This window comes from Odocoileus virginianus, chromosome 5 (assembly GCF_023699985.2).
Source record: "Odocoileus virginianus isolate 20LAN1187 ecotype Illinois chromosome 5, Ovbor_1.2, whole genome shotgun sequence".
Taxonomy (NCBI): domain Eukaryota; kingdom Metazoa; phylum Chordata; class Mammalia; order Artiodactyla; family Cervidae; genus Odocoileus; species Odocoileus virginianus.
In genome coordinates, this window is record NC_069678.1 from 80,785,098 (window position 1) to 80,811,041 (window position 25,944).

At 37.4% G+C, this 25,944-nt stretch overlaps 1 protein-coding gene across 5 annotated transcripts in view; it reads right to left on the reverse strand.

The window, feature by feature from the left end:
• The window catches only part of MAST2 (microtubule associated serine/threonine kinase 2), a 204,066-nt gene that overhangs the window by 122,730 nt on the left and 55,392 nt on the right, over positions 1–25,944 (reverse strand). Inside the window, exon 1 of one of the 5 annotated variants that reach the window (XM_070468229.1) lies at positions 14,646–15,039. The exons of the other annotated variants lie outside the window; for them this stretch is intronic. Within the exon in view, the coding sequence (XP_070324330.1) occupies positions 14,646–14,684 (39 nt within the window). The 5' untranslated portion in view covers positions 14,685–15,039. Of the gene's footprint in view, positions 1–14,645; positions 15,040–25,944 lie in introns of those variants that run through there. 5 annotated transcript variants of the gene reach the window in all.

Here is a 25,944-nt window from a genome sequence, read left to right on the forward strand (position 1 = left end):
AGGCAAAAACACTGGAGTGGGTTGCCATTTCCTTCTCCAATGCATGAGAGTGAAAAGTGAAAGTGAAGTCATTCGTCCGACTCTTAGCAACCCCATGGACTGCAGCCCACCAGGCTCCTCCATCTGTGAGATTTTCCAGGCAAGTACTGGAGTGGGTTGCCATTACCTTCTCTGTTCCTCAGCCTACCTCTATTTAATTCCAACTCTTTACTGAAATTAGTTGTTTGTCTGTTTTCTCAGACTGACTGTTAGCAGGAGAAGGAGAGATCAGTCTTGCTCACAATTATATTACTAGTACCCAGCAAAAATCTGGTCTAGTAGGTACCAAATGAACATCTGAATCAGTAATGTAAGTGAATGCTACTTACTATTTTATTATCACTATCATCATTATAAGGCTCACATAGGGTCTTGCTCATTGGAGTTATATTGATGGAAACTGTCAAATGCAATTATGTCAGCAAAAGAGGCTTTACTGGAAAAAGGATATGCTCTGCTATCGCTTATTTACTGACTGTCTTCAGGATGGTAGCTATTCCACTGACTGATTTTTACTGCTTTCTTCTTTAAGTTTTCAGGACGGGAAGGAGCGGAAGCCATTACCTACAAAGGAAATCCACTTTTATACCATTTATTAGGTGGCCTTAAAAGGACCATTATCCCCAAATACAAGGTTTTTCCTCTGGCAGCAAGCATTCTGCTGGGATGCACAAAAACTTTCCTTTCCTGTATAGCAAATGTACCATTACTACTGCTCTGGGCATAATGGTGTTTTAGCTCCGATTATTCACACTTGAGTGTGGGTGTATCCTGAGGTCAGGAGCCAAGGGGGAAATGAGTGTATATGGAGATATGGTATGCATATCAAACTCTAAATTTTTCACTCCTCTTTTTTTTATTAAATTCAGATGTCCTCATCCTGAGAACAGATTCCAATGACAGAATATTTACATATTACATTATTATGTAATAATATTAAGAAACATGGAAAAGAGCACAAAATTTGAATTTATGAAAATTAGGTTCATATTCTCAATAATATATAACTTGCACATGGAATTTTACCTACCTCTAAGGACTAGATGAGCTTCCCTAGTGGCTCAATGGTAAAGAATCCGCCCTGCCAATGCAGGAGATGTGGGTTTGATCCCTGGGTTGCAAAGATCCCATGGAGAAGGAAATGGTAACCCACTCCAGTATTTTTGCCTGGGAAATCCCATGAACAGAGGAGCCTGGAGGGCTACAGTCCAAGGGGTTACAAAAGAGCTGGATACAACTTAGCAACTAAAAAACAAGAAGGGCTAGATTTCATGCTTATAAAGGTCAAATAAAACAAGGTATACAAAAGTATCTTATTCTATAAATTTCAACACAGATGACATATGTTGTTCTCATATGAATCTGAAGAACAGTAAAAACAGTTTGATGATCCTAACAAGATATTTCCGCATGGTATGAAGAACTCAGGGCTGAGTCAAAAAAATATTTTAACACAGTTCTACTACTTACTCTGCTCATAAATCCTGGTCAGTCATTAAACCTTTCTAAATCTAATTTTTCTTACCTGCGCACACCTGAGATAAAAATATCTATTTTGCCTATTTCATAAAAGTTATTCCAAGGCTAAATAAGAAAACACATTTAAAAGCTTAAGGTTTTCTCATATAAAAAGATGCTCCATATCATATGTCATCAAGGAAATGCAAATCAAAATAATAATGAGATAGTGAATTTTCAAACTACTGAACAATTGTGCTTATTTTGCATGCTAGTAAAGTTTATGCTCAAAATCCATCAAGCTAGGCTTCAGCAGTATGTGAACCAAGAACTTCCAGAAGTACAAGGTTTAGAAAACATAGAAGAACAAATTGCAACATACATTGGATCACAGAGGACGCAAGGGAATTCCAGAAAAGCATCTACTTTTGCTTCACTGACAACGCAAAAGGCTTTGACTGTGTGGATCACAACAAATGGAAAATTCTTAAAAAAAAAAAAAAAAAGAACAGGATGGGAATACCAAACTACCTTACCTGTCTCCTGAGAAACCTGTATGCGTCAAGAAGCAACAGTTAGAACCTCACACAGAACAAGACACTGGTTCAAAATTGGGAAAGGAGTACGACAAGGGTGTATACTGTCACCCTATTTATTTAACTTCTATGCAGAATACATTGTGTGAAATGCCAGGCTGCATGAATCACAAGCTGGAATCAAGACTGCTGGGAGAAATATTAACCTCAGATATGCAGATACCACCACCCTAATGGCAGAAAATGAAGAGAAACTAAAGTGCCTCTTGACGAGGGTGAAAGAGGAGAGTAAAAAGGCTGGCTTAATCAACATTGAAAAAACTAAGATCATGGCATCCAGTCCTATCATTTCATGGCAAACAGATGGGGAAACAATGGAAACAGTAACAGATTTCCTGCTCTTGGGCTCTAAAATCACTGCAGACAGTGACTGCAGCCTAAAAGACACTTGCTCATTGGAAGAAAAGCTATGAAAAACCTACACAAACCTAGTGTGTTAAAAAGCAAAGATACCATTTTGTCAACAAAGGTCCATATAGTCAAAGCTATGGCTTTTCCAGTAGTCATGTACAGCTGTGGGAGCTGGACCATAGAGAAGGCAGAGGGCCAAAGAACTGATGATTTTGAACTGTGGTACTGGAGAAGACTCTTGAGAGTCCCTTGGACAGCAAGGAGATCAAACCAGTCAATCTTGAAGGAAATAAACTATGAATACTCAATGGAAAGACTGATGCTGAAGCTGAAACTCCAATATTCTGGCCACCTGATACAAAGAGCCAACTCACTGAAAAAGACCCTGATGCTAGGAAGGATTGAAAGCAGAAGAAGAAAGCAACAATGGATGAGATGGTTGGATGGTAAAAATCAATGCAATGGACATGAACATGAGCAAATTTTGGGAGATGGTAAGGGACAGGGAAGCCTGGTATGCTGCAGTCCACGGGGTCACATAGAGCCAGACACAACTTGGCGAATGAACAATAACATTGCTTTTCTGTTAGTCATGTATGGATGTGAGAGATGGACCATAAAGAAGGCTGAGTGCCAAAGAATTAATGTTTTCGAATTGTGGTGCTGGAGAAAACTATTGAGAGTCCTGTGGACTACAAGGAGATCAAACCAGTCAATCCTAAAGGATATCAACCCTGAATATCCATTCCAAGGGCAGATGCTGAAGCTCCAATACTTTGGCCACCTGACACAAACAGCCAACTCACTGGAAAAGATCCTGGTGCTGGGGAAGATTGAAGGAAAAAGGAGAAGGGAGCAACAGAGGATAAGATGGTTAGATAGTATCACCAACTCAATGGACATGAATTTGAACAAAATCTGGGAGATAATGAAGGACAGAAAAGCCTGGCATGCTGCAGTTCATGGGGTCACAAAGGATAGGACATGACTTAGCAACTGAACAACAACATCACTACACATCTATAAGAATGGCTAAAATCTGGAACACTGACAACACCAAATGATGGTGAGGATATGGAGCAACAGGAACTTTCATTCATTGCTGGTGGGAATGCAAATTGGTACAGCCACTTTGTAAGACAGTTTGGCAGTTCCTTATGAAACTAAACATAGTCATACCATGGTGGTCCAGTGGCTAAGACTCCATGATCCCAATGCAGGGGACCCAGATTCAACCCTTGGTCAGGGAACTAGATCCCACATGCTGCAACTAAGAGCTCTCATGCCGCAACTAAAGACCCTGCATGTCACAACAAAAATCGAAGATTCCACATGCAACAACTAAGATACTGATGAAAGAAATCAAAGATGACAAAAACAAATGGAGAGATATTCCATGTTCCTGGATTGGAAGAATCAATATTGTGAAAATGACTATACTACCAAATGCAATCTACAGATTCAATGTGATCCCTATCAAATTACCAATGGCATTTTCCACAGAACTAGAACCAAAAACTTCACAATTCATATGGAAACACAAAAGACACTGAACAGTCAAAGCAATCTTGAGAAAGAACAAAGGAACTGGAGGAATCAACCTTCCTGACTTCACAATACAACAAGGCTGCAGTCATCAAAACAGTGTGGTACCAGCACAAAAACAGAAATACAGACCAATGGAACAAGAAGGAAAGCCCAGAGATAAACCCATGCACCTACGGGCACCTTATCTTTGACAAAGGAGGCAAGAATATACAATGGGAAAAGACAGTCTCTTCAATAAATGGTGCTGGGACAACTGGACAGCTATGTGTAGAAGAATGAAATTAGAATACTTCCTAACACTATATACAAAGATAAACTCAAAATGGATTAAAGACCTAAATGTAAGACCAGAAACCATAAAACTCTTAGAGGAAAACACAGGCAGAACACTGTATGACAAAAATCAGAGCAAGATCCTCTATGACCCACTTCCTAAAGAAATGAAAATAAAAACAAAAATAAACAAATGGGACCTAATTAAACTTAAAAGCTTTTGCATAGCAAAGGAAACTATTAACAAGGTGAAAAGACAACCCTCAGAATGGGAGGAGATAATAGCAACAACACAACTGACAAAGGATTAATTTCCAAAATATAAAAATAGCTCATTCAAACTCAATACTAGAGAAACAACCTAATTAAAAAGTGGGCAAAAGACCTAAACAGACATTTCTCCAAAGAAGACATACAAATGGATAATAAATACATGAAAAGATGCTCAACATCGCTTATTATTAGAGAAATGCAAGTCAAAAACTATACTGAAGTATCAACTCAAACCCATCAGAATGGCCATCATCAAAAAATCTTCAAACAATAAATGCTGGAGAGGGTGTGAAGAAAAGGGAATCCTCTTACAAAGTTGATAGGAATATAAATTGATACAACCACTACAGAAGATAGTACAGAGGTTGCTTTAAAACTAGGAATAAAACTACCATATGACCCAGCAATCCCACTACTAGGCATATACCCTAAGGAAACCAAAACTGAAAAAGACACATGTACCCCAGTGTTAACTGCAGTACTATTTACAACAGCTAGGACACGGAAGCAACCTAGATGTCCATCAACAGATGAATGGATAAAGAAGCTGTGGTACATATAAACAATGGAATATTACTCAGCCATAAAAAGGAATGCATTTGAGTCCATCCTAATGCGGTGGATGAACCTAGAGCCTATTATACAGAGTGAAGTAGGTCAGAAAGAGAAAAACAAATATCAGATATTAGCACATATATGTGGAATCTAGAAAGATGGTACTGATGAACCCATTACAGGGCAGCAATGGATACGCAGACATAGAGAACAGGCATATGGACACAGGGTGGACAGAGGAAGGAGAGGGTGGAACAAATGGAGACAGTAACATGGAAAGATACACACTACCATAGGTAAAACAGGCAGCCAATGGGAATTTGCTGTATGACTCAGGGAACTCAAACCAGGGCTCTGTGACAACCTACAGGGGTGGGGTGGGGTGGGAGGTTCAAGAGGGAGGGGACATATGTATACCTATGGCTGGTCCCTGTTGATGTATAGCAGAAGCCAATACAATATTGCAAAGTAATTATCCTTCAATTAAAAAATAAATGATTTTTTAAAAAAGCTAAAATACTCTTATTTCTTAACCCAGCAATTGCACTCCTTGATATTTACCTGAAGGAGCTGAAAACGTATATCCACATAAAAACCTCTACATAGATGTTTAGAGCAGCTTTATTAATAATGGCTAAAACCTGGAAACAATCCAAATGTGCTTCAGTAGGTAAATAGATAAATAAACTGCAGTATAGCCAGACAATGGAATATTATTCAGCACTAAAAAGAAATGAGCTATTGAGCCATGAAAGGGCATGAAGGAAAGTTAAATGCATATTACTAAGTGAAAGAAATCAATATGAAAAGGCCACATACTGTATGATTACAACTATATGATGTTCTAGAAAAGGCAAAACTATGGACACAGTAAAAAGATCAGTGGTTGCCAGAGGTTGGGGGAGGGGGAGATGAACAGGCAGATCACAAAGGACTTTTGGGGCAGTGAAAATATTCTGTATATTATAATGATATATATATGTCATTATACATTTGTCCCAACCCACAGAATATATAACACCAAAAGTGAATCCTAAAATAAACTAAGGCCTTTGGGTGATTAAGATGAATTAATGTAGGTTCGGCCTTGGATAAAAAACAAAACAAAAAGTACCATTCTCATGAATGATATTGGTAATGGAGAAGGTTATGTATGTATGGGGGGCAAAAAATACATAAGAAATATCTGACCTTCCTCTCAGTTTTGCTGTAAACCTAAAATTTTTCTTACAAAAACTCCTCCCCACTCAAAAAAAAAAAAAAAAATAGGGTGACAGTCTGAATTATCATTAGTAATAAGTTGCATTGTTCTAATCTATTCTCCCAATACTAACTCTGCTCCCAAAACTCAAGGGTATATTGTTTAGAGTCTCTGCAATTTTTATTATCATTTTAGATCCCTCAAGTTGTCATACTTTGACACTGCCTGCCAAAAATGATGTCTCTCTTTTCTTGAACTATATTCTTAAGTGGCAAAGAAAGCTGTAATACTAAATTCTAAAGAAATAACCATTCACTCCCTTTCACTTTTCCACAAAGCAAACTTCTAAGGGTATTACACACAAAATAAGATGGTGCTGCTTACATGAGGAATCACTGTCTATATGCATTACTCATTATTCACAATGACAAAACCCATAAAGTATTTCCAAAGAAAAGACAAAAGCCAAGTGTCTAAAGGCAATAACCACTATCCCCACAAGTAAATATGCAAGCCAAGAGTCACAAGGCTGGCGTTTGTCCTTTCTATCAATAGCCACCAGCATGGAGAGGACTGTGATCAAAGCTATCTCTGCCTAAGGCAGCTCCCAGTCAGAATCTCCTTCACATTTTCTATTTCAATTCTCACTTATATTCATTCATTCCTCTTCCCAGAAAAGGAAACTAATAGTTCCCTACTGGCTCAGCTGGTAAAGAATCTGCCTGCAATGTGGGAGACCTGGGCTGGATCCCTAGGTTGGGAAGATCCCCTGGAGAAGGGAACGGCTACCCACTCCAGTATTGGGGCCTGTACAGTCCATGGGGATGCAAAGAGTAGGACATGAATGAGCAACTTTCACTTTCAATTCACTTTCAAGAAACATAATTCAACTTTCCACTCCACTGGAAGAGGGTAGAGGGTTGGGTTTTGGAGACAACTTCTCAGCTAACATATAAAAGCACAGGGGGGTGGGGGTGGGAGGAGAGGGTATTCTCCACAACTAAAAGACTAGATATCTCTTCACAGAACTTTTAAGTAAATTCACATAGTATGCCTCACATAAATAACTGTTTGGAGTGACAGCAGGAGTGGAGAAAAACGTTATCAAGGGGCCCCTCAGAATCCACTGTTGATAACAGTACCATCCTACATTTCAGTGACCAGCTAGATGAAAGAAGACAAAAAATATTTTATTATTTTTTGAAATACACTATTAAATACAGAAAAAATGCATGTAAGCATTCAACTCAAATTTTTGCAAACTGAACACACTAGTGTAACCAACAGCCAGGTTTTTAAAAAATGAATTATAATCAGCCTAGAAGCATCCTCATGTCCCCTCTTCCAGTCACTACCTATATGCCCCAGGAAAACCACCATCTTGATTTCTCAACTTTATAGGTCAGTTTTGCTTTTTAGACATCTTCTTAACATGGAATATAGAGTATATCCTTTTCTGTATCCAGCACTTGTGTTCAACATATGTCCAATTCAAATCTCAGAAGGCAACAAGTAAATGCAAGTGTTAAAATATCTGAAGAGACAATGGCTAAAGCGTCAGTCACTCAGTCCTGTCTAACTCCTTGTGACCCCACGGACTGTAGCCCACCAGGCTCCTCTGTCCATAGAATTCTCCAGGCAGGAATACTGGAGTGGGTAGCCATTCCCTTCTCCAGGGTATATTCCTGACCCAGGGATAGAGCCCAGGTCTCCACATTGCAGGCAGATTCTTTACTGTCCGAGCTACCAGGGAAACCCCAATAAGAAGCCTAAGACCCAAAAAGAAATACTGAACAAGAAAACTAGCAAAGATACATAAATTTCAATAAGTACTGACTATATAAAATAACAACAAAAAATAGAAATAACTAACTTGTAGAATTTTTAAAAAAAGAACTAAAATGCTAAACAAAAAATAGCAGGTACTTTTGGAGGGGTTGATGAGAAAGAAGGAAACTCTTTTTCAGGAGGGGGGTTAAAATCTGAATTTGTTCTAACTCACCAGTAGAGTTAGAAAAATCAAACAAAAACACAAGCCAAAAAACTAATCAGTACTTTTAAATGGCAAAGAAGAATCAGGGCAGTAAAGCATGGACATACAAGACATGGAATGCAAGAAATAGTATGGCAGAAACCATGTATGACAAATGTAAATGGACAGGTTTATCAGTATAGATGGGGGGGCGGGGGGGGGGGGGGGAAGCTACTGCATGCCATTAGAAACAGATACACCAAAAGCAAAATTACACTGGAAAGGTTAAAATAAAGGGATAGTTGGTTTTAGAAAAACTAGTGAAACAGATCTCAAATAATACAGAAAGGAAACATATCAAACTAGTAACAGCTTATTAAAGAAAAACCAAAGAATCAAAGAAACAGAGATCTTCAACATATTAGAAAAAGAAACAGAGGAACCTAAGAACAACAGTGGTCTTTGAGATATAAATATTGCAAACTCAAATACTTTCAGGGGCCAGTAAGGTAACATATTTCATCAAATCTCAAAAACTACTAATTGCAACAGATGCCATTATTCTAGGTATCAGCCAAAAAAAAAAAAAAAAATTTAAGCAAAGCAAAATAACCACTGTCAATTAAACTATAGCAAACCATCAAAAGTAACATACTACCATTTCAGAGCTGTTAAAAACTAAAAAGATGAGAGCCTTAAAATTATAAAATACAGTAAATGTATGAAGCAACAAAATACAAAATGGGAAACGTTTGGTGGTCAATGTTTCTTAAAATCTACAAAAGTAGTCAAATAAAACACATCTACAGGAAGTGGTCTGCAGTCCTTCAAACTGTGATCCTGATTCACACAGGAGAATACAAGAATTTAATTCAGAGATGATAAGGGGTGGTAATTTTAGAATATTATAAGATATTCTATTCATAATAACTCTATGTATAAAAATATGCACTGTTAGTGAAAGTATGCTGTTAAAAGAGTAAAGTCTAAGAAGTAGAAGAGAACTCTAAAGTTCTGAAGCTCGCTCAATTTTCTGCAAAGACGTTGAAATTATCCACGATATTAGTTGCTACACGGGGATGATGACCAGGAGGTTGATAGGTAGAGAAAGGAGAGAACACTGAAGAATGAGAAACTGTTGAAGAACATAAATGAATATGGAAAAAATAATCCAAAAAAAGTCTGTTTTGACTGTAACATAGGAGTATACTATAAAGCACACAGCAAAAAAAGAAAGCATATAGATAAATCACTCAATTTTTAAAGGCATCCAATTTACTGACATGATGAAAATATTTAATGGTACTAAGGATTGATGAGTATAACTGCAATTTGTCTTATTTTATCAAACTTCCCACAAAAAGAATAACAAAATTTAGAACACCAGGAGGAAATTATTAGGTTACATGATTATTCATATGTTGCTATCATTTTAAAAACGAAATAACTTTCAAAAAGAATGTTTGAAATCTAGTTGGTTCTTAAAGATTTTTGTTTTTAAGACTAAAATCTAAACTGAATTGCAGCTTGTATGATGATCATAATTTATTAGGATAGTCATAATTTTCAAAATTAAAAATCCCAAGAAAGCTTTGTGAACAATAATGCTTCCCAGTATGTACTATGCATCATGTTTTCCAAAACAGTCAGGTACCCCTGAATGGTGGCACTTGCACTTTTTTTTTTTTTTTTGGGCACTTGCACTTTTGAACATCAAAGGTAGAAAATCAAGAAAGAAACATTACACAGTTTTTGTCTGAAGGCACGGCATATTCTCAATTCAGAATCTGGACTCTATACAATGATGGGCAATTACTTTGTTTGCCTTATAGGCAAATACTTACTTACTGTGTTATAGAAATGATGACACTAAGAGAGTTGATAATAAAAGTTTGTACATGGTGGCTAGTCAGGTGACCCTTCAAAGTTAAAATAACCTCCATAAAATTGACTGGGAAATAGCGCAAATAGAAAAGCACTTTCTTCCATTCACAAGGAACTGCAATCTCAAATCTCTCACACTGCAGCTGCTCCAAAAACAGCAGTAAGATGAGAGCCAATTTTTACCATATGGAAGACCCAAACCTCAACTGCTCTTCAAGTAAAATGATGTCAGTCCCTACACAGGATGGAGGCTCCTCCAGTTTAAAAGAAAACCGCTAAAAGAAAAATGCTCACACATAATCTCCCAAAGGTCTAAAAGGACCCAGGGGTGCTGTAGTGTGTCAATGTGCGGGCTGAAACCACTATAGATCTTTTTTCTATTATTAATAAGTAGGAAGCCAGTTGAGAATGAAGCCACTAGCTGAGCAAAAGACTGAAGATCACCCACCCAACTGTGGAACCCATCCACCCTATGGATTTCCATACTTGTGAGTCAATATATTTCTCTAGTACTTCAACCACTCAGGGTCAAGTTTTCTGTTACTTTCAGTTCAGCTTATTCTGGCCTATATCTACAGCCTAGTCTCTTTTACAAGCTGTCTGTCCTTGAGGAAGTTACTGAGGTTCACATATTTGACAAAGAATGGCCAATCAGAAAGCCTCCAATGCCATCACACTCTTCCAATCTATTAATTATTCTTGCCTTTTGGACCACAACAGTCTCTTAACAGGTCCTCCTGCTGGAGCCCTTGCCTTTTACTCTCAAATGTACTAAGCAAAGTAAGTCAGACAGAGAAAGACAAATACTGTACGGTATCACTTGTATGTGGAATCTAAAAAATAATACAAATGAAAGTATACACAAAACAGAAACAGAGCCGCATATGTAGAAAACAAACCTGTGGTCACCGAAGGGGAGAGGGAAGGGGGGAAGAAATTAGGGTATGAGATTAACAGATACAAGCTTACTATGTATAAATTAGATATGCAACAAGGATATATTGTAAACCATAAGGAATTATAGCCATCATTCTAGAGTAACTTTTAATGGAGTATAATTTATAAAGATACTGAATTCTGTACACTTGAAACTAATATCAATACTACAAATCAACCATACTTCAATTTCTTAATTAATTTTTTATTGAAGGATAATTGCTTCACAGAATTTTGCTGTTTTCTGTCAAACCTCAACATGAATCAGCCACAGGTATGTATACATACATCCCCTCCCTTTTGAAACTCCCTCCCATCACCCTCCCCAGCCCACCCCTCTAGGTTGATACAGAGCCCCTGTTTGAGTTTCCTGAGTCATACAGCAAACTCCCGTTGGCTATCTATTTTACAGATGGTAATGTAAATTTCCATGTTACTCTTTCCATACATCTCACCCTCTCCTCCCCTCTCCCCATATTGCTAATTCAATATTTTTTAATTTCAAAGAGAGGCATTGAGAGTTTTTCAAAATTTGACCATGGTTATACGGTTAGCATGGGGCAGAACTGTAATTTGAATCAACTTTCTGTTTCTTTTTTAAAATTATCTATATCTGAAAATGCAGATAATATGTATTTGTCATCAACATCATGATGACTGACTGAGGTAATGTACAGTCTAACAGTGTAGGAAACAAAACAGGCACACAATGAATGCACTATACTGATATCTCTCAGGGCTTCCAGGTGGTACAGGGGTAAAGAATCCCCCTGCCAATACAGGAGACACAGGTTCAACCCATGAGTTGGGAAGATCACCTGGAGGAGGAAACGGCAACCCACTTCAGTATTCTTGCCTAGAAAATTCCAAGGACAGAGGAGCTTGGTGGGCTACAGTCCATGGGGTTGCAAAGATATTTCTCAGGAAGCCTGGCAAAGAAAGTTGGATGATCAAAGCAGACTGCATCTTCACTATTTGCTGGAAAAGTTTTAAGAAGTCTAACTTGTTCACCAATAAGCTGTTATTAAGGCCCAGATAGTCATTTGGATTTTCATCTCCTCTGAGGTTACCCAGGAGATTATCTGGATCACTGCATGAAGTGAAAGTCGCTCAGTCGTGGTGTCTGACTCTTTCCAACTCCATGGACTGTCCATGGAATTCTCCAGGCCAGAATACTGCTGTGGGTAGCTTTGCCCTTCTCCAAGGAATCTTCCCAACCCAGGGATCCAATCCAGGTCTCGCACATTGCAGGCGGAATTCTTTACCAGCTGAGCCACCAGGGAAGCCCAAGAATACTGGGCTGGTAGCCTATCCCTTCTCCAGGGGAACCTCTTGATCCAGGAATAGAACCTGGGTCTCCTTCACTGCAGGCAGATTCTTTACCAACTGAGCTATCAGTGAAGCCCGGACCACTGGGTACACTTTCACTTTTATGTGTTTATGTAAACAAATCTAAAATCAGCTTTTAAAGTTTTATGTTAACAATTTACCTGTTTAAAACAAATAATCTAAACGGCTGCTTTTCAAGCATTACTTCTATTTCAGAATGTTCCAATGCAGTCTTCTAGAGAGTATCGTGAAAGTTAAAGCCGCTAAGTCATGCCCAACTCTTTGCAACCCCATGGACTATACAGTCCATGGAATGCTCCAGGTCAGAATACTGGAGTGGATAATGGATAGCTGTTCCCCTCTCCAGGGGATCTTCCCAACCCAGGGATTGAGCCCAGGTCTCCCACATTGCAGGTGGATTCTTTACCAGCTGAGCCACCAGGGAAGCCCAAGAATACTGGAGTGAATACCCTATCCCTTCTCCAGTGGATCTTCCCAACCCAGGAATCAAACCGGGGTCTCCTGCATTACAGGTGGATTCTTAACCAGCTGAGCGACCAGGGAAGCCCTTTTAAAGAGTAAACTTGCAACTTTAAAAAAAAAAAAGAGAGAAAACACTTCACAGTACTCTGTAATCTGGCAATTTGAAACACCTACTAGATAGAAACAAAGAACTGAGAGGAAGGGCATCAGTAAACAGGGCAGCAGATATTAGAGACTCACTCAGTCACTAGGAAGGAAATAATTGATTTAACACAAAACAAGCACAATAATTGAAAATATTCCCCATTCAACAAACAGAATTCCCTTTCTGAATCCTGGAAACTAAAGAGAAATAAAGATATAAATAGGTAATGCAATTAAATGTACTTACAAACCAGCCATTTTTTTATTAACAGCTACTTAAACACACATCACTATTTATCAGAGGTCTTCTGAGTACTTTATAACTACTTCTCAAAATACTCCCAAGAAATCAAATGCCAAATCTTATGGAACCAACTATACTAAAAAGGAGAAATTAAACAAGGCTTTGACTATGAAAGCCCAGTGGTACTAAACAGCTGCTGAAGGTGCAGTGGGTGCTCCCAGTAGGCTCTGAAAGCCTTCAATGCCATTAGCCAGAAGCACAAATAAGATGAGCTACAAATATCATTACTTGTTTAAATTTTACCAATCTTACACCTTTTCCTTCTGAGCACTTTAAAGAAACCAAAATAATGGTAATTAAGAATAAGTAAAAAGACCCTAGGTACTTTGTCAAGGAAAGTGCTTTACAAATGTCAAAAAAATAAATAAATAAAAATAAAAACAAGAGAAATAGCTACATTTCATGACAAGAACTTCATAGGTTGACTAAGGTTTTATCCTGAGACCTTTACTATGTCCATCTTTTAAAACATTCAATGATGAACTAAATGAACTGTAAACAATCTGTCGGCAATGTCTGGTGTCCAAAATTAGATGTGTGTTGGTCTGATTTAATTGCTCCACTCAATATAATGTAAGTAAGCCCAAGCAGCACATTTTTTTCATCAAGACTAAGCCAAGATGATCTACTTTACAAAGCATAAAAAAATTAATCATCAAAACTGAAATAGTTGTAATATGTACTCTTTTAGTTCTAAAGGTACTCATTAAAACTCAGCTGAAGGTTGTCTACCAATATATTTCCCCCTCATTGTTGTATTTTACTTACTTCTTCATGTACCAAAATTATCCACTGTCTTAGGAGAAGGCTTCCAAAATAGGTGTTAGATACATGGTTATCACATATGGTTACATTATATTATGTATGCAAAGTGATAATTTAGAAAAGTTCTTAAAGCTATGTGTAGGGTTAAACATATATTAACACATATAATTGAATTAATTAAGGGAAAGACGGGCTGGGAGGCAGGCACCGTGGTCAGGAACAGAATATGCTTACGATAGACAATCTGTCAGAAACGTCTGGTGCCCAAAACTAGGTGTGCATGGGTCTGACTCAATTGCTCCACTTGGGTAAGTAAACCCAAGCAGCAAAATTTTTCTATTAAAGTAGAAAGGTCTTAGATGATTCCTTTAATTGTAAGTTACACATAATGGAATATATAGGAACTTAGTAGCATTCTCCCCTGCCTCAAATGAATTAAATAAAATTGAAGCCATCTGTTCAGTATATTTTCAATAGACAGTAAGAGGAAGGAGGTTAGTTTAAAAAAAAAAAAAAAGGCTTTCTGTTACTCACCTGTAACCCTCTCCTTTGTAGAATACTGGAATCATCCATAATAGATAGCAGACCAACAAAAGCCACTCTCCAGACAGACAGCCACTAGAGCCTACTTGCTTACTGCTGGGGAAAGCGACGTACAATCAAGCTCTCCCCACGCTGTGCCCACCGCTCCACTAAACCAGGTTTCTCTCAGTCCAGCGTGAGTACACAATCACTGCCTCACATCACAGCCACGTCTTTCTTCACAGCAGTCCAGACAAATCTCATCTGAATCACCACCACAGAAGGGGGAAATTTTTCCTATTTGTTTTTCTCTTCCATACATACCCCTTTTGGTTGAAAACATCTGAAGTACCAAGAAAAGGACAAAGCTCCCTGAAAAAAATTCCAATCTTTAATATCCTGACTTCACTGCTTATTAAAAAGGTTTGGCACACAAAACAAGAGAGTCTCCACCTACAGCTACTAAGCTTATAAAATCCGTGTCACGTTTTCCTTTCCTAAAACAAAACCATGCCACATACATTTTTAAAAAGATAATTCTTCAGAAATACAAAGAAAAACATATTATTCTGAGGCTCTATTTTGAGCTCAGGCTGATATAAAACCAGTTATTGTTTTGACTAAATCGGCAAAATTCTTTTCATCCTTTGTACAGACAAAGCAAATGTCAGATTCTGTCACAGGCTCTTTTGTTTCTTTATCTCTAGATACGCTGGTCTCCACTTCTTGGACAGTCACGAAAGCCTCTTTCCTCCGGAGCTTAGATCACTGCTAAGGTCAGTCTCCATGCTCTTTTATGTCCTGGAGGGGGCTTGTACACGTGTGGTGAGTTCTGAGCATGGACAAATTCATTCATCTATTCATTGCTGAGAGTATTGTCACAGGAAAAGCTCCCCATTCCAACAGACCTCTAAAAGGGCACAGCATGAGAAAAATCTAGTTTTACCCGGACTTTAATAATCTCAGAATTGTTTCTTGGGTCACTGGTTGTCATTTTCAAAGCAAGACTACAGCCAATTTAAAGATGATTCAAGTCTCTTAATTTACAACATACATAGATTGTAAATATATATATTATATATATACAAAATAAAGAGAGTTCAGGAGTGAAAGGTTAGCTCTCATGATATGATTTTATCACTTAAACACTCTATAAGCAATGTTTTAAACTTTCCAATTTTACATTAATTGCCAGAATCCTAGTAAACACAGGGGAAGGAAAATCAAGGCAAGTGAGTGATTTTTCTAATAAGTCACAAAAGAACTGTTAGCAAAGGGAGCAGTACGTTCTTAGGAATAAAGTTAAATAGGTGATCTGCCGACTCACAGTCACAGTTCCTCATAGGACATGCACAAATTATTCCCTCCCCTAAGGATTTCAGAAGATATTAATCCAAATTTCCTAATTTGACAAATAAAGGTATGTATATACCGTGACTCAGGATGCTTTATACATACCTTCACTCTAAGGAGTAAATATAGCAACAACTCTAGGACAGATTCAGTCTGCACCCAACAAGGAGAAAAAGCTGCCCCTCCTATAATTATGGTAGCTGCACCAAACAGTCTGGGGCTTGAAGGAAGGTATATTTACAAAATCTTTTTCTGGTCTTTCTTACAACTAACTCCAGTCACAAGAGCTAGCCACACTGCTGAAAATAGCACAGAGAACAGGATCCATTTCTCTTTCATTCAGCAAAAACCTTCTAATCTTGAGCACAACCAGTGTGGTCTTTCATTGTGAGAGCTAATAAATCCACATCTCCATGGACTCCTTCCATCTGCTGCTTTAAACAACTAATGGATGGATTATGTCTATGGGGAAAACAAACACAAGACCTGAACAGACAGCTGATTTGCATAGGGTGTGTTATCCAGTGGAAGAGTGTCTGCAAAGTCACAGTCTCTTAAAGCTACAGAACCTTTCAATCAAAAGAGATTTTATTAACTAAATCACATACAACAGCAGAGAGGAAGTAGGAATGAGTCTCTAATCCTGTAGAAGTAGAAATGGTATATTCTGATAAACTGTTCAGGCCAGAGATTAAAAATTCAAACTCTTCATTCATTTACTAATTCAGGAATCATATATTATGTCAAGCATTGAGATGGGCGGTGGGGAAAGATTACCAAGATTAACATTACCCATAAACTAATAATTCCACTTCAGAAGAGCTCAAACCCCATAGGGAAGCCAAATACAAACAAGTAATCACAATACATCTGAGAATTATGACAAAGCGCTAAAGGAGTGTCAAAGAGCACTCAATTCACTTCAGTGGGAAATCCACAAAAAAGGCTTCCAGGGCCAATTGCCATCTTGTCACTGAAACAAATGTTATAGGATTACCAGACGTTGGCCAAAACAGTCTCAGTTATCTAAAGTATGCACAGCTTAAAAATCTTCAACCAGTCCTCACTAATCAAAAAATGCAGTAACAAACCCCTTCCCTTGGCATAGAAAACAAACCCCTTCCTATGTTCTCTGTAACATAGGAACAACAGATTTCATCTCCAGTACTACCCTGCTGCAACCTTAGCCTTCCAATGAGAAAGAACAATGCATTGCTTCCTGAGTACGTCCATCCTTCTCCACCGTGTATTCTTCGCAGTTAAACAGGAATACAATCATATACTTTATTGGATTGCTGAGTAATTTAAGCAACATATACTGATGTTTCTTAACCTTTTTCAGTATTTCTAAAGACAAAATAGAACGCACTCTACCTAAAATTTCCTGCCACAACCTGGCTTCTTGAAAGCCTCATGTTTTGGCAAAATTTGTGCCAATTTTGCTTTCTTCTCTCTAATCTAATAAACTCTCACTTTTAAAAAAAGATTCATTTATTTATTTTTGGCTGTGCTGGGTCTTTGTTGCTGTGCATGGGCTTTGTGGAGAGCAGGGGACTACTCCCTAATTGCAGGGCACAGGTTTCTCATTGTGGTGGCTTCTCTTGTGGTGGAGCATGGGTTCTAGGGCACATAGGCTCAGTAGCTGTAATACATGGGTTTAGTTGCTCCGTGGCATGTGGGATGTTCCTGGGGCAAGAATTGAAATGTTCTCTGCAATGGCAGTCGGATTCTCAACCACTGGACCACCAGGAAGCCCTAAACTTTCATTTTTAATACTAAAATAATATTTACAAATGCTGATTAAATTGAAGGAGACTGAAAAGGAATAAACAGAGAGATGGAAAGAAAGTCAAGACTGCTAATGTTATTAAAGAAGCCAGGAAAAGAGTGTTAAAGGAGGGATGAACAGTAACAAATGCTGCCAAGAGACCCATATCTAAAGAACACCCCTAAATTTTCTGACTCGGAAGTCACTGGCATCTTCTTTAAGAAGAGTTTCAGAGGCAGATGGGTGAGAGGGGCAGAAGCCCACCAGCAGTGGGTTACAGTTCATCCATTTCAGTCGCTCAGTCGTGTCTGACTCTTTGCAACCCCATGGACTGCAGCACACCAGGCTTCCTTGTCCACCACCAGCTATCGAAGCTTGCTCAAACTCATATGCATCGAGTCAGCGATGACATCCAACCATCTCATCCTCTATCATCCCCTTCTCTTCCTGCCCTTAATCTTTTCCACCATCAATGTCTTTTCCAACGAGTCAGTTCTTTGCATCAGGTGGCCAAAGTATTAGAGCTTCAGCATCAGTCCTTCCAATGAATATTCAGGACTGATTTCCTTTAGGGTTGATTGGTTTGATCTCCTTGCTGTCCAAGGGACTCTCAAAAATCTTCTCCAACACCACAGTTCAGAAGCATCAGTTCTTCGGTGCTCAGTTTTCTTTATGGTCCAACTCTCACATCCATACATGACTACTGGGAAACCATACCTTTGACTAGACGGACCTTTGTTGGCAGAGTAATGTCTCTGCTTTTCAATATGCTCCCTAAGTTTGTCATAGCTTTTGTTCCAAAGAGCAAGCATCTTTTAATTTCATGGCTGCAGTAACCATCTGCAGTGACTTTTGGAGCCCAGGAAAATAAAGTCTGTCACTGTTTCCATTGTTTCCTCATCTACTTGCCATGAAGTGATAGAGAGCAGGAAATGAGGAAATAAAGATGGCAGATCTTGACAGCTCTTCTACCTTCTAGTTAACACTTCTCTATCCTTCACAGCCAATTCTCTTTAAGAAGTTATTCATGAAAAGGAATGGATGGGATTCGCAGCATTTACAGAGATCAGAGGAGGAATATTTCTTTCATTATAACACAAGAAAAAGCAGGTACAGGTAACTAAATATCTATAATATTAGTGGTAAAGAAGCTGACAAAGTTTTCAAGTATAGCTATTTTCCCTGTGAAATAAGAAGGAAGTCAGCAAAGAGAATAGAGATTTGAGAGGAGCAAAGAGAACTCGAAAAAGATAAAGTGGAGAATAAGAAGATGACTTAAAGAAAAAGGACTAGCAGTGTGCTCATCTTCTCCTGTGAGAGCACCAAAATTGCAACTAGCTGTTGAACAACCATTGACAGGAGGACACTGGAACCCACCAAGAAAGAAAAAGGACTGGCAAGCAAAGTTGAGAACTGACAGACATTACTCATCATAATTTTATAGGGCCACCCCCAATCTAATCCATGTGAGGTTTTCTTCAGTAAACTACAGTAGTAACACAAAGGCAAAAGTTCTATTAGACAAATTTACCAGATGGATCAACAAAAAATGGGGCAAAAGATTAACTAAAGAGTTAATGGAATCTAAACAAAAAGATTAAAGAATAGGAAAAAATTAGAAAGGTCTAATAGAGATGCTGATAAGCCTAAGAACTGTTATACTCTAAGAATAATTAAATGAGGGAGCTGAAAATCTATGCAGTCATGGTGAGCAGGTTATCCAGCATTATGACTTTAGTGGGAAAATATGTCAGAAGAATTCCAAGGCACAGAGTATGGTCCTGAAGAGGGTGCATAAGTGGGCTAGAAATTATGATAATGATGAAGTCAAGTAACTGTGACACCAGAATCCTTCCATGTGGAAGGATCCACATGGTCACTGAAGATAAAGATAATAAAGATAATAGTAGGAATAGGAAGACTTATACCTGATGACAGTATCCAACAAGAAAGGGGAGAAATAATTGGGAGGTTAATAAATACAGCAGCCAGGAATGGAAGGGTTTAGACCTAGGGACTAAGAAAAATTAACAGTTTATATTGAATAAAGTTGACTTAGAAACAGTTGTCATGATTGAACCAAAATCCCTTATTTTATACTTCAATAAATTAGGACCCAAGAAGGGGATGTAACCTGCTCAGAAAATGCACAGTAGTAACTTGAACCCCTGTTTCGCCTAGAACATGCAGCTTTAACTAAACAGAACAAATGGAGGAGGTATTCCTGTCCTAGAAAGGATATACAGAATATTTCATCAACTTCTCTACCATATATTAACATGGTATTAAAAAGACTACTTGGCAATAACTAAAAACTAGAACATCTGCAGAAATAAATACAATTTAATACATAAGTTCTCAGAATAGGTTGCAACCATACACTTTCCAACAACTATCAACCTCTCATTTATCCGAACATGAATAAAATACCTTATGACTAACCCTATGTGGAAAGCTATAAGGAGCTTTATATGGTAAACAAGACAACATAAGCTCAATGAAAAAATTAACTCTGGTTGCAAGACCCAAGTCCTAAAGGCAGTCTTGGAGGAGACTTCTCCAGGCATGCAGTACTGCATGCAGTACAAAGCACAGAACCTGGAACCTCTACGGTTCATGACAGGTCCTCAACAAAGGATTCTTTTTAATTTGCTGTTTAAGTGGAAACCCAGCCAGCCAAGTAAAATTCCTTCAAAATAGGCCTGTTTAATGAGGAAAAATATGCTCCTCAAGGTAAAAAGACAGTGATTTTACTGATATCCCCATTTCACAATATGCATGAGTTTACAGTTAAGACTCCCCACTCAAACCTTAGGAAACACTGTCACTATTTCAAAATAGAAAGTTAAATAAACCAGCTGAAACTTGCTTGATTTCTACATTTCCATTTTACTCTACCCTATTAACGCACTTTACTTTGTTTCCAAGATGCGCATATATCTGAGGGGCCTTTTGTTTGAAGTTTTGTGCCCCCTTTTGAAAAACAGCCCATTAACTGTTTGCCAGAAGCAATCTCAGTCCCTCAGCTCAGGTAATTTATGTCATATGGGGCTGAAAATTAACAGAGGTCAAATGGTGGGGAAAATGGAAAATGGGCTGAAACTGAAAAAATTAATGTCATCTTTTAAAAGGCAGGCAAAAGGGGACTTCCTTGGTGGTCCGGTGGTTGGGACTTTGCCTTCCAATGCAGAGGGTGTAGGTTCAATCCCTGGTCCGGAGAGCTAAGATCCCACATGCCTTACAGCCAAAAAACCAAAACATAAAACAGAAGCAATATTGTAACAAGTTCAATAAAGACTTTAAAAATGGTCCACATTTTAAAAAAAAATAGTTAAAGAAAAAATAAAAATAAAAGGCAGGCAAAAGTTATAAGCAATCACAGAATAGAAAAGCAGTATCATTTTTATGTCTTTTGCTTATTACAATATAAATTTTGCACTATCAAAACAGAAAACTTAAAAACAAAAACAGAAAACTCTCCAGCAACTTTCAAAAAGAGAAAAGCACTTTTGTATTGCTTTATATTTTCTGTTTTGTTTTCCCCATTTTTTTAACAGATAAAACTAAAAGTCATACATTCCAATAGATATGCCAAAAAATTCAGTCTCTCAATCTAAACACTGACATAAATAAATCAAAACTTTTATAGAAACTAGAAATCTTATCACTAAATTCTAATTCCTAAATTATGTATCTCCCTCGCCTTAAAGGCTTAGACTACTTAAAATGATTTTTGCTGTGAAAACTGCCCAAAGTAATTTAGTACAAAATCAAAGCTAGAAAATCAATGACTTAAAAAATAAAAACATAGATAGCACATGCATTGACCTCCTGCCCCTCTTGAGATTCCAAAATACTCTTTTAACAACTGATATAGCAGGCAGTAAGGACCAAAAAAAAAAAAAACCTTAAATACTATCAACCAACATGACTTAAATGACACTTGTATAAGACTCACACAACAATGGCAGAATATACATTCTTTTCAAGCGCACATCAAACATTCACTAAGGTAGACAATATTCAACACAGTAAAACATGAACCAATAAATTTTAAAAGGCAAGTCGTATATGTAGCTGACCACAATGGAAATAACTTAGAAAAGAACAACAGAGATATTTTAAAATTGTCTCGTATTTGAGAACACCCATGACTAACTCATCATTCAGAGAAATTAAAAAGAAAATTGGAAAATAATTTAAACCGAGTGAAAATTTAAAAACCACTCAAGTTAAAGATGTGTAGGATGTAGCTAAAGCATTAGTATAAGGAGAGAAATGTTTACTACTATTAAATCACCTATATTAGAAAAGAAATTACCTCAGCTTCCACTTCAAGAAACTAGAAAGAATAAAACCCAGTGTAAGCAGACAAAACAATTAATAAAGATGAGAGTAGAAATCAATGAAGTAGAAAACATACTTATAGATATACATACATAAATTTCTCTTATTATAAGAGAAATCAATTAAACCAAAAGCCAGATCTTGAGAAAATGGATAAACCATTATTCAGACTGATGAGGAAAAAAAAGAAGGAAAAAATTACCAAGATCAGGATGACAGATTTATAATTTGATACCAATAAATTTCACAATTTAGATGAAATGGATAAATTCCTTAAAAGGCATAAAACATCAAATCCCCCTCAAGAAATATAAAAAGTATGAATACACATATCCCTATATCTAGTAAAGCAATTGAATTTGTAGTTTAAAAATATTCCTACAAATAAAATGACAGATGCAAGTGACTTCACTATACTAAATTCTACCAAGCATTAAAACAAACAAATTCTTCAAAAACTCTTTCCAAATACTAGAGGAGGGAATATTTTCCAAACACATTCTATAATGTCAGCACTATCCTGACTCCAAAACCAGGCAAAAAACATTACAAAACAAGAAAACTATAAACTATACATCTCCCTTAGGAAAATAAATGTAATAAGTTTAGCAAATCCAACCCAATGATATATTTAAAAAACAATACATTATGACCATGTGGGGTTAATGCAAAGAATGCAAGGTTGGCTTAACATTTAAAAGTCAACCAATGAGGAAATTCCCTGGCAGTCCAGTGGTTAGGACTCAGCTACACTGAGTTACTTACTACACAGGACTTACTTACACTGCTGTGGGCCCTAGTTCAATCTCTGACTGCAGCACAGCGTCCTCCCCCACCCCCAGAAATTTTTTTTCAAAGCCAGCCAATGAAAAAAAAAAATCAATATAATTCACCAATTACCATACTAAAAAAAGAAAAATTTCATCATCTCAATACATGTAAAAAAGCGGTTGACAAAATACATCATCCATTCATGTTAAAATTATCAATAAGCTGGGAAAGAAGGAAACTTCCTCAGCTTGATGGAGAACAGCTACAACAAACTTCACCAGAGAAGTTAGTTGGATGGCAAATAGGTATATGAAAAGATGCTCAACATCATTAATCATTAGAAAAATGAAAATTGGAAGCACAATGAGATACTATTACACACTTGTCAGAATGGCTAAAGTGAAAAAGACTGACATTAATCAGCACTGACAAGGACATGTACAACTGGAGCTCTAATACACTGTTGGTGGAAATGCAAAATGGTATACTACTTTAGAACAGTTTAGCCGTTATTTATTTATTTTAGCCTTTATTTAAAAGTTTCAAATACAATTACCATATGATCCAGCCACTCCACTCCTATGAATTTATTTAAGAGAAAGTAAATTATATGTTTGCACAAATAATACTACATAAATGTTCACAGTATAGTTTGTTCAAGAAACAGAAACACAGCCCAAATGTTCATCATCAGGTCAAAGGATTTTAAAAAAGCTCATATAGCTATACAATGAAATACCATTCATCAATAAAAAGGAATGAACTATTGATACACACCACAACATGGATCAAGTTCAAAATAATTATAATAAGTAAAAAAATTAAACAAAATAGTACATACTGGATAATTCTACTTACACAAAACCTAGAAAGTGCAAATTAATCTTCAGTGACAGAAAGCTAAAGAGTGGTAGCCTGGGTATGGAAACAGGAGAGAGAAGTATAAAAGGGTAGGTTCACATCTGAACAAACGGAAACTTTTGAAAGTGATAGATATATTCATTATCTTGGTTGGGATAGTGGTTTCACAGATGCATACATATACTAACACTTACACTGTACACTTTAAGTATGTATAACCAATTGTATGCCAATTATACTACAGTAAAGTATTATTTTTAAAGCACGTACTTTGTATAAAAATAACCAAAACAACAAAAAAATGGTTTTAACCAACCCCAAACTCTTAGGCTCATATACAAGTCCAAACACACCATGAACTACTAAAGAAATATTAATCTGGCTTTTAATTTTCCTTCTGATCTTGACAAATGGGAGTTTTCCTTTTCCTTTTAACTGTGCTCAGTTGTGATTTTCTATGGTATTTATTATTTTTAAGTATATTTTATCCAGCATTTCTATGCATTTGGACCAGAAGGACTCTTGACCTTTAGGTTATTCTGCCATAATGCTAGAAGTTCTCTATTCTTTAACACTAGCATTTCTTTTTTTTTTTTTTCACTTTCACCTGTAGGTGATTTTTTTCCCCCCAATTATTTTTATTAGTTGGAGGCTAATTACTTTACAATATGGTAGTGGTTTTTACCATGCATTGACATGAATCAGCCATGGATTTACATGTGTTCCCCATCCTGAACCCCCCTCCCACCTCCCTCACCATCCCATCCCTCTGGGTCTTCCCAGTGCACCAGCCCTGAGCACTTGTCTCATGCATCCAACCTGGGCTGGTGATCTGTTTCACACTTGATAATATACATGTTTCAATGCTGTTCTCTCAGATCATCCCACCTTCGCCTTCTCCCATAGAGTCCAAAAGTCTGTTCTATACATCTGTGTCTCTTTTTCTGTTTTGCATATAGGGTTATCGTTACCATCTTTCTAAATTCCATATATATGTGTTAGTATACTGTATTAGTGTTATCTTTCTGGCTTACTTCACTCTGTATAATGGGCTCCAGTTTTATCCATCTCATTAGAACTGATTCAAATGTATTCTTTTTAATGGCTGAGTAATATTCCATTGTGTATATGTACCACAGCTTTCTTATCCATTTGTCTGCTGATGGGCATCTAGGTTGCTTCCATGTCCTGGCTATTATAAACAGTGCTGCAATGAACATTGGGGTGCACGTGTCTCTTTCAGATCTGGTTTCCTCGGTGCGTATGCCCAGGAGTGGGAATGCTGGGTTATGTGGCAGTTCTATTTCCAGTTTTTTAAGGAATCTCCACACTGTTCTCCATAGTGGCTATACTAGTTTGCATTCCCACCAACAGTGTAAGAGGGTTGCGTTTCTCCACACCCTCTCCAGCATTTATTGCTTGTAGACTTTTGGATAGCAGCCATCCTGACTGGCATGTAATGGTACCTCATTGAGGTTTTGATTTGCATTTCTCTGATAGTGAGTAATGCTGAGCATCTTTTCATGTGTTTGTTAGCCATATGTATGTCTTCTTTGGAGAAATGTCTGTTTATATCTTTGGCCCATTTTTTGATTGGGTCATTTATTTTTCTGGAATTGAGCTGCAGAAGTTGCTCGTATATTTTTGAGATTAATCCTTTGTCTAACACTGGCATTTCTGACATCCATTCCTACACTCTTCATTTTAAGATACACTACTTACTGCATGAGTAATTTTTATAAGCAGCAGAAACTACCTTGAAACACTGATTAGTTAGTTCAATTAATTAAAATACCTCTTAAAATATTCATCTGACAGAATGATTCTAAGACTTTAAAACCCCAAATTAAACTTGTTAGAATGGCTAAGGTTAAAAACACTGACACGAGTCAGCACTGGCAAGGACATGGAACAACTACAACTCTCATACACTGTTGGTGGAAATGTAAAATGGTACACTACTTTAGAAGTGTCATCTATAAGTTGGTGTTGCAAAGATCACCTAGTGTTGGAAGATCCCCTGGAGGAGGGCATGGCAACCCACTCCAGCATTCTTGCCTGGATAATTCCATGGACTGAGGAGCTTCATGGGTGGCATGAGTCCACAGGGTTGCAAAGAATCAGACACGACTCAAGCCACTTAGCACGCATGCAAAGACAGTTTGCACTAGACATTATAAAGAACAAAATCTCCCATCATTTCTAATTTGT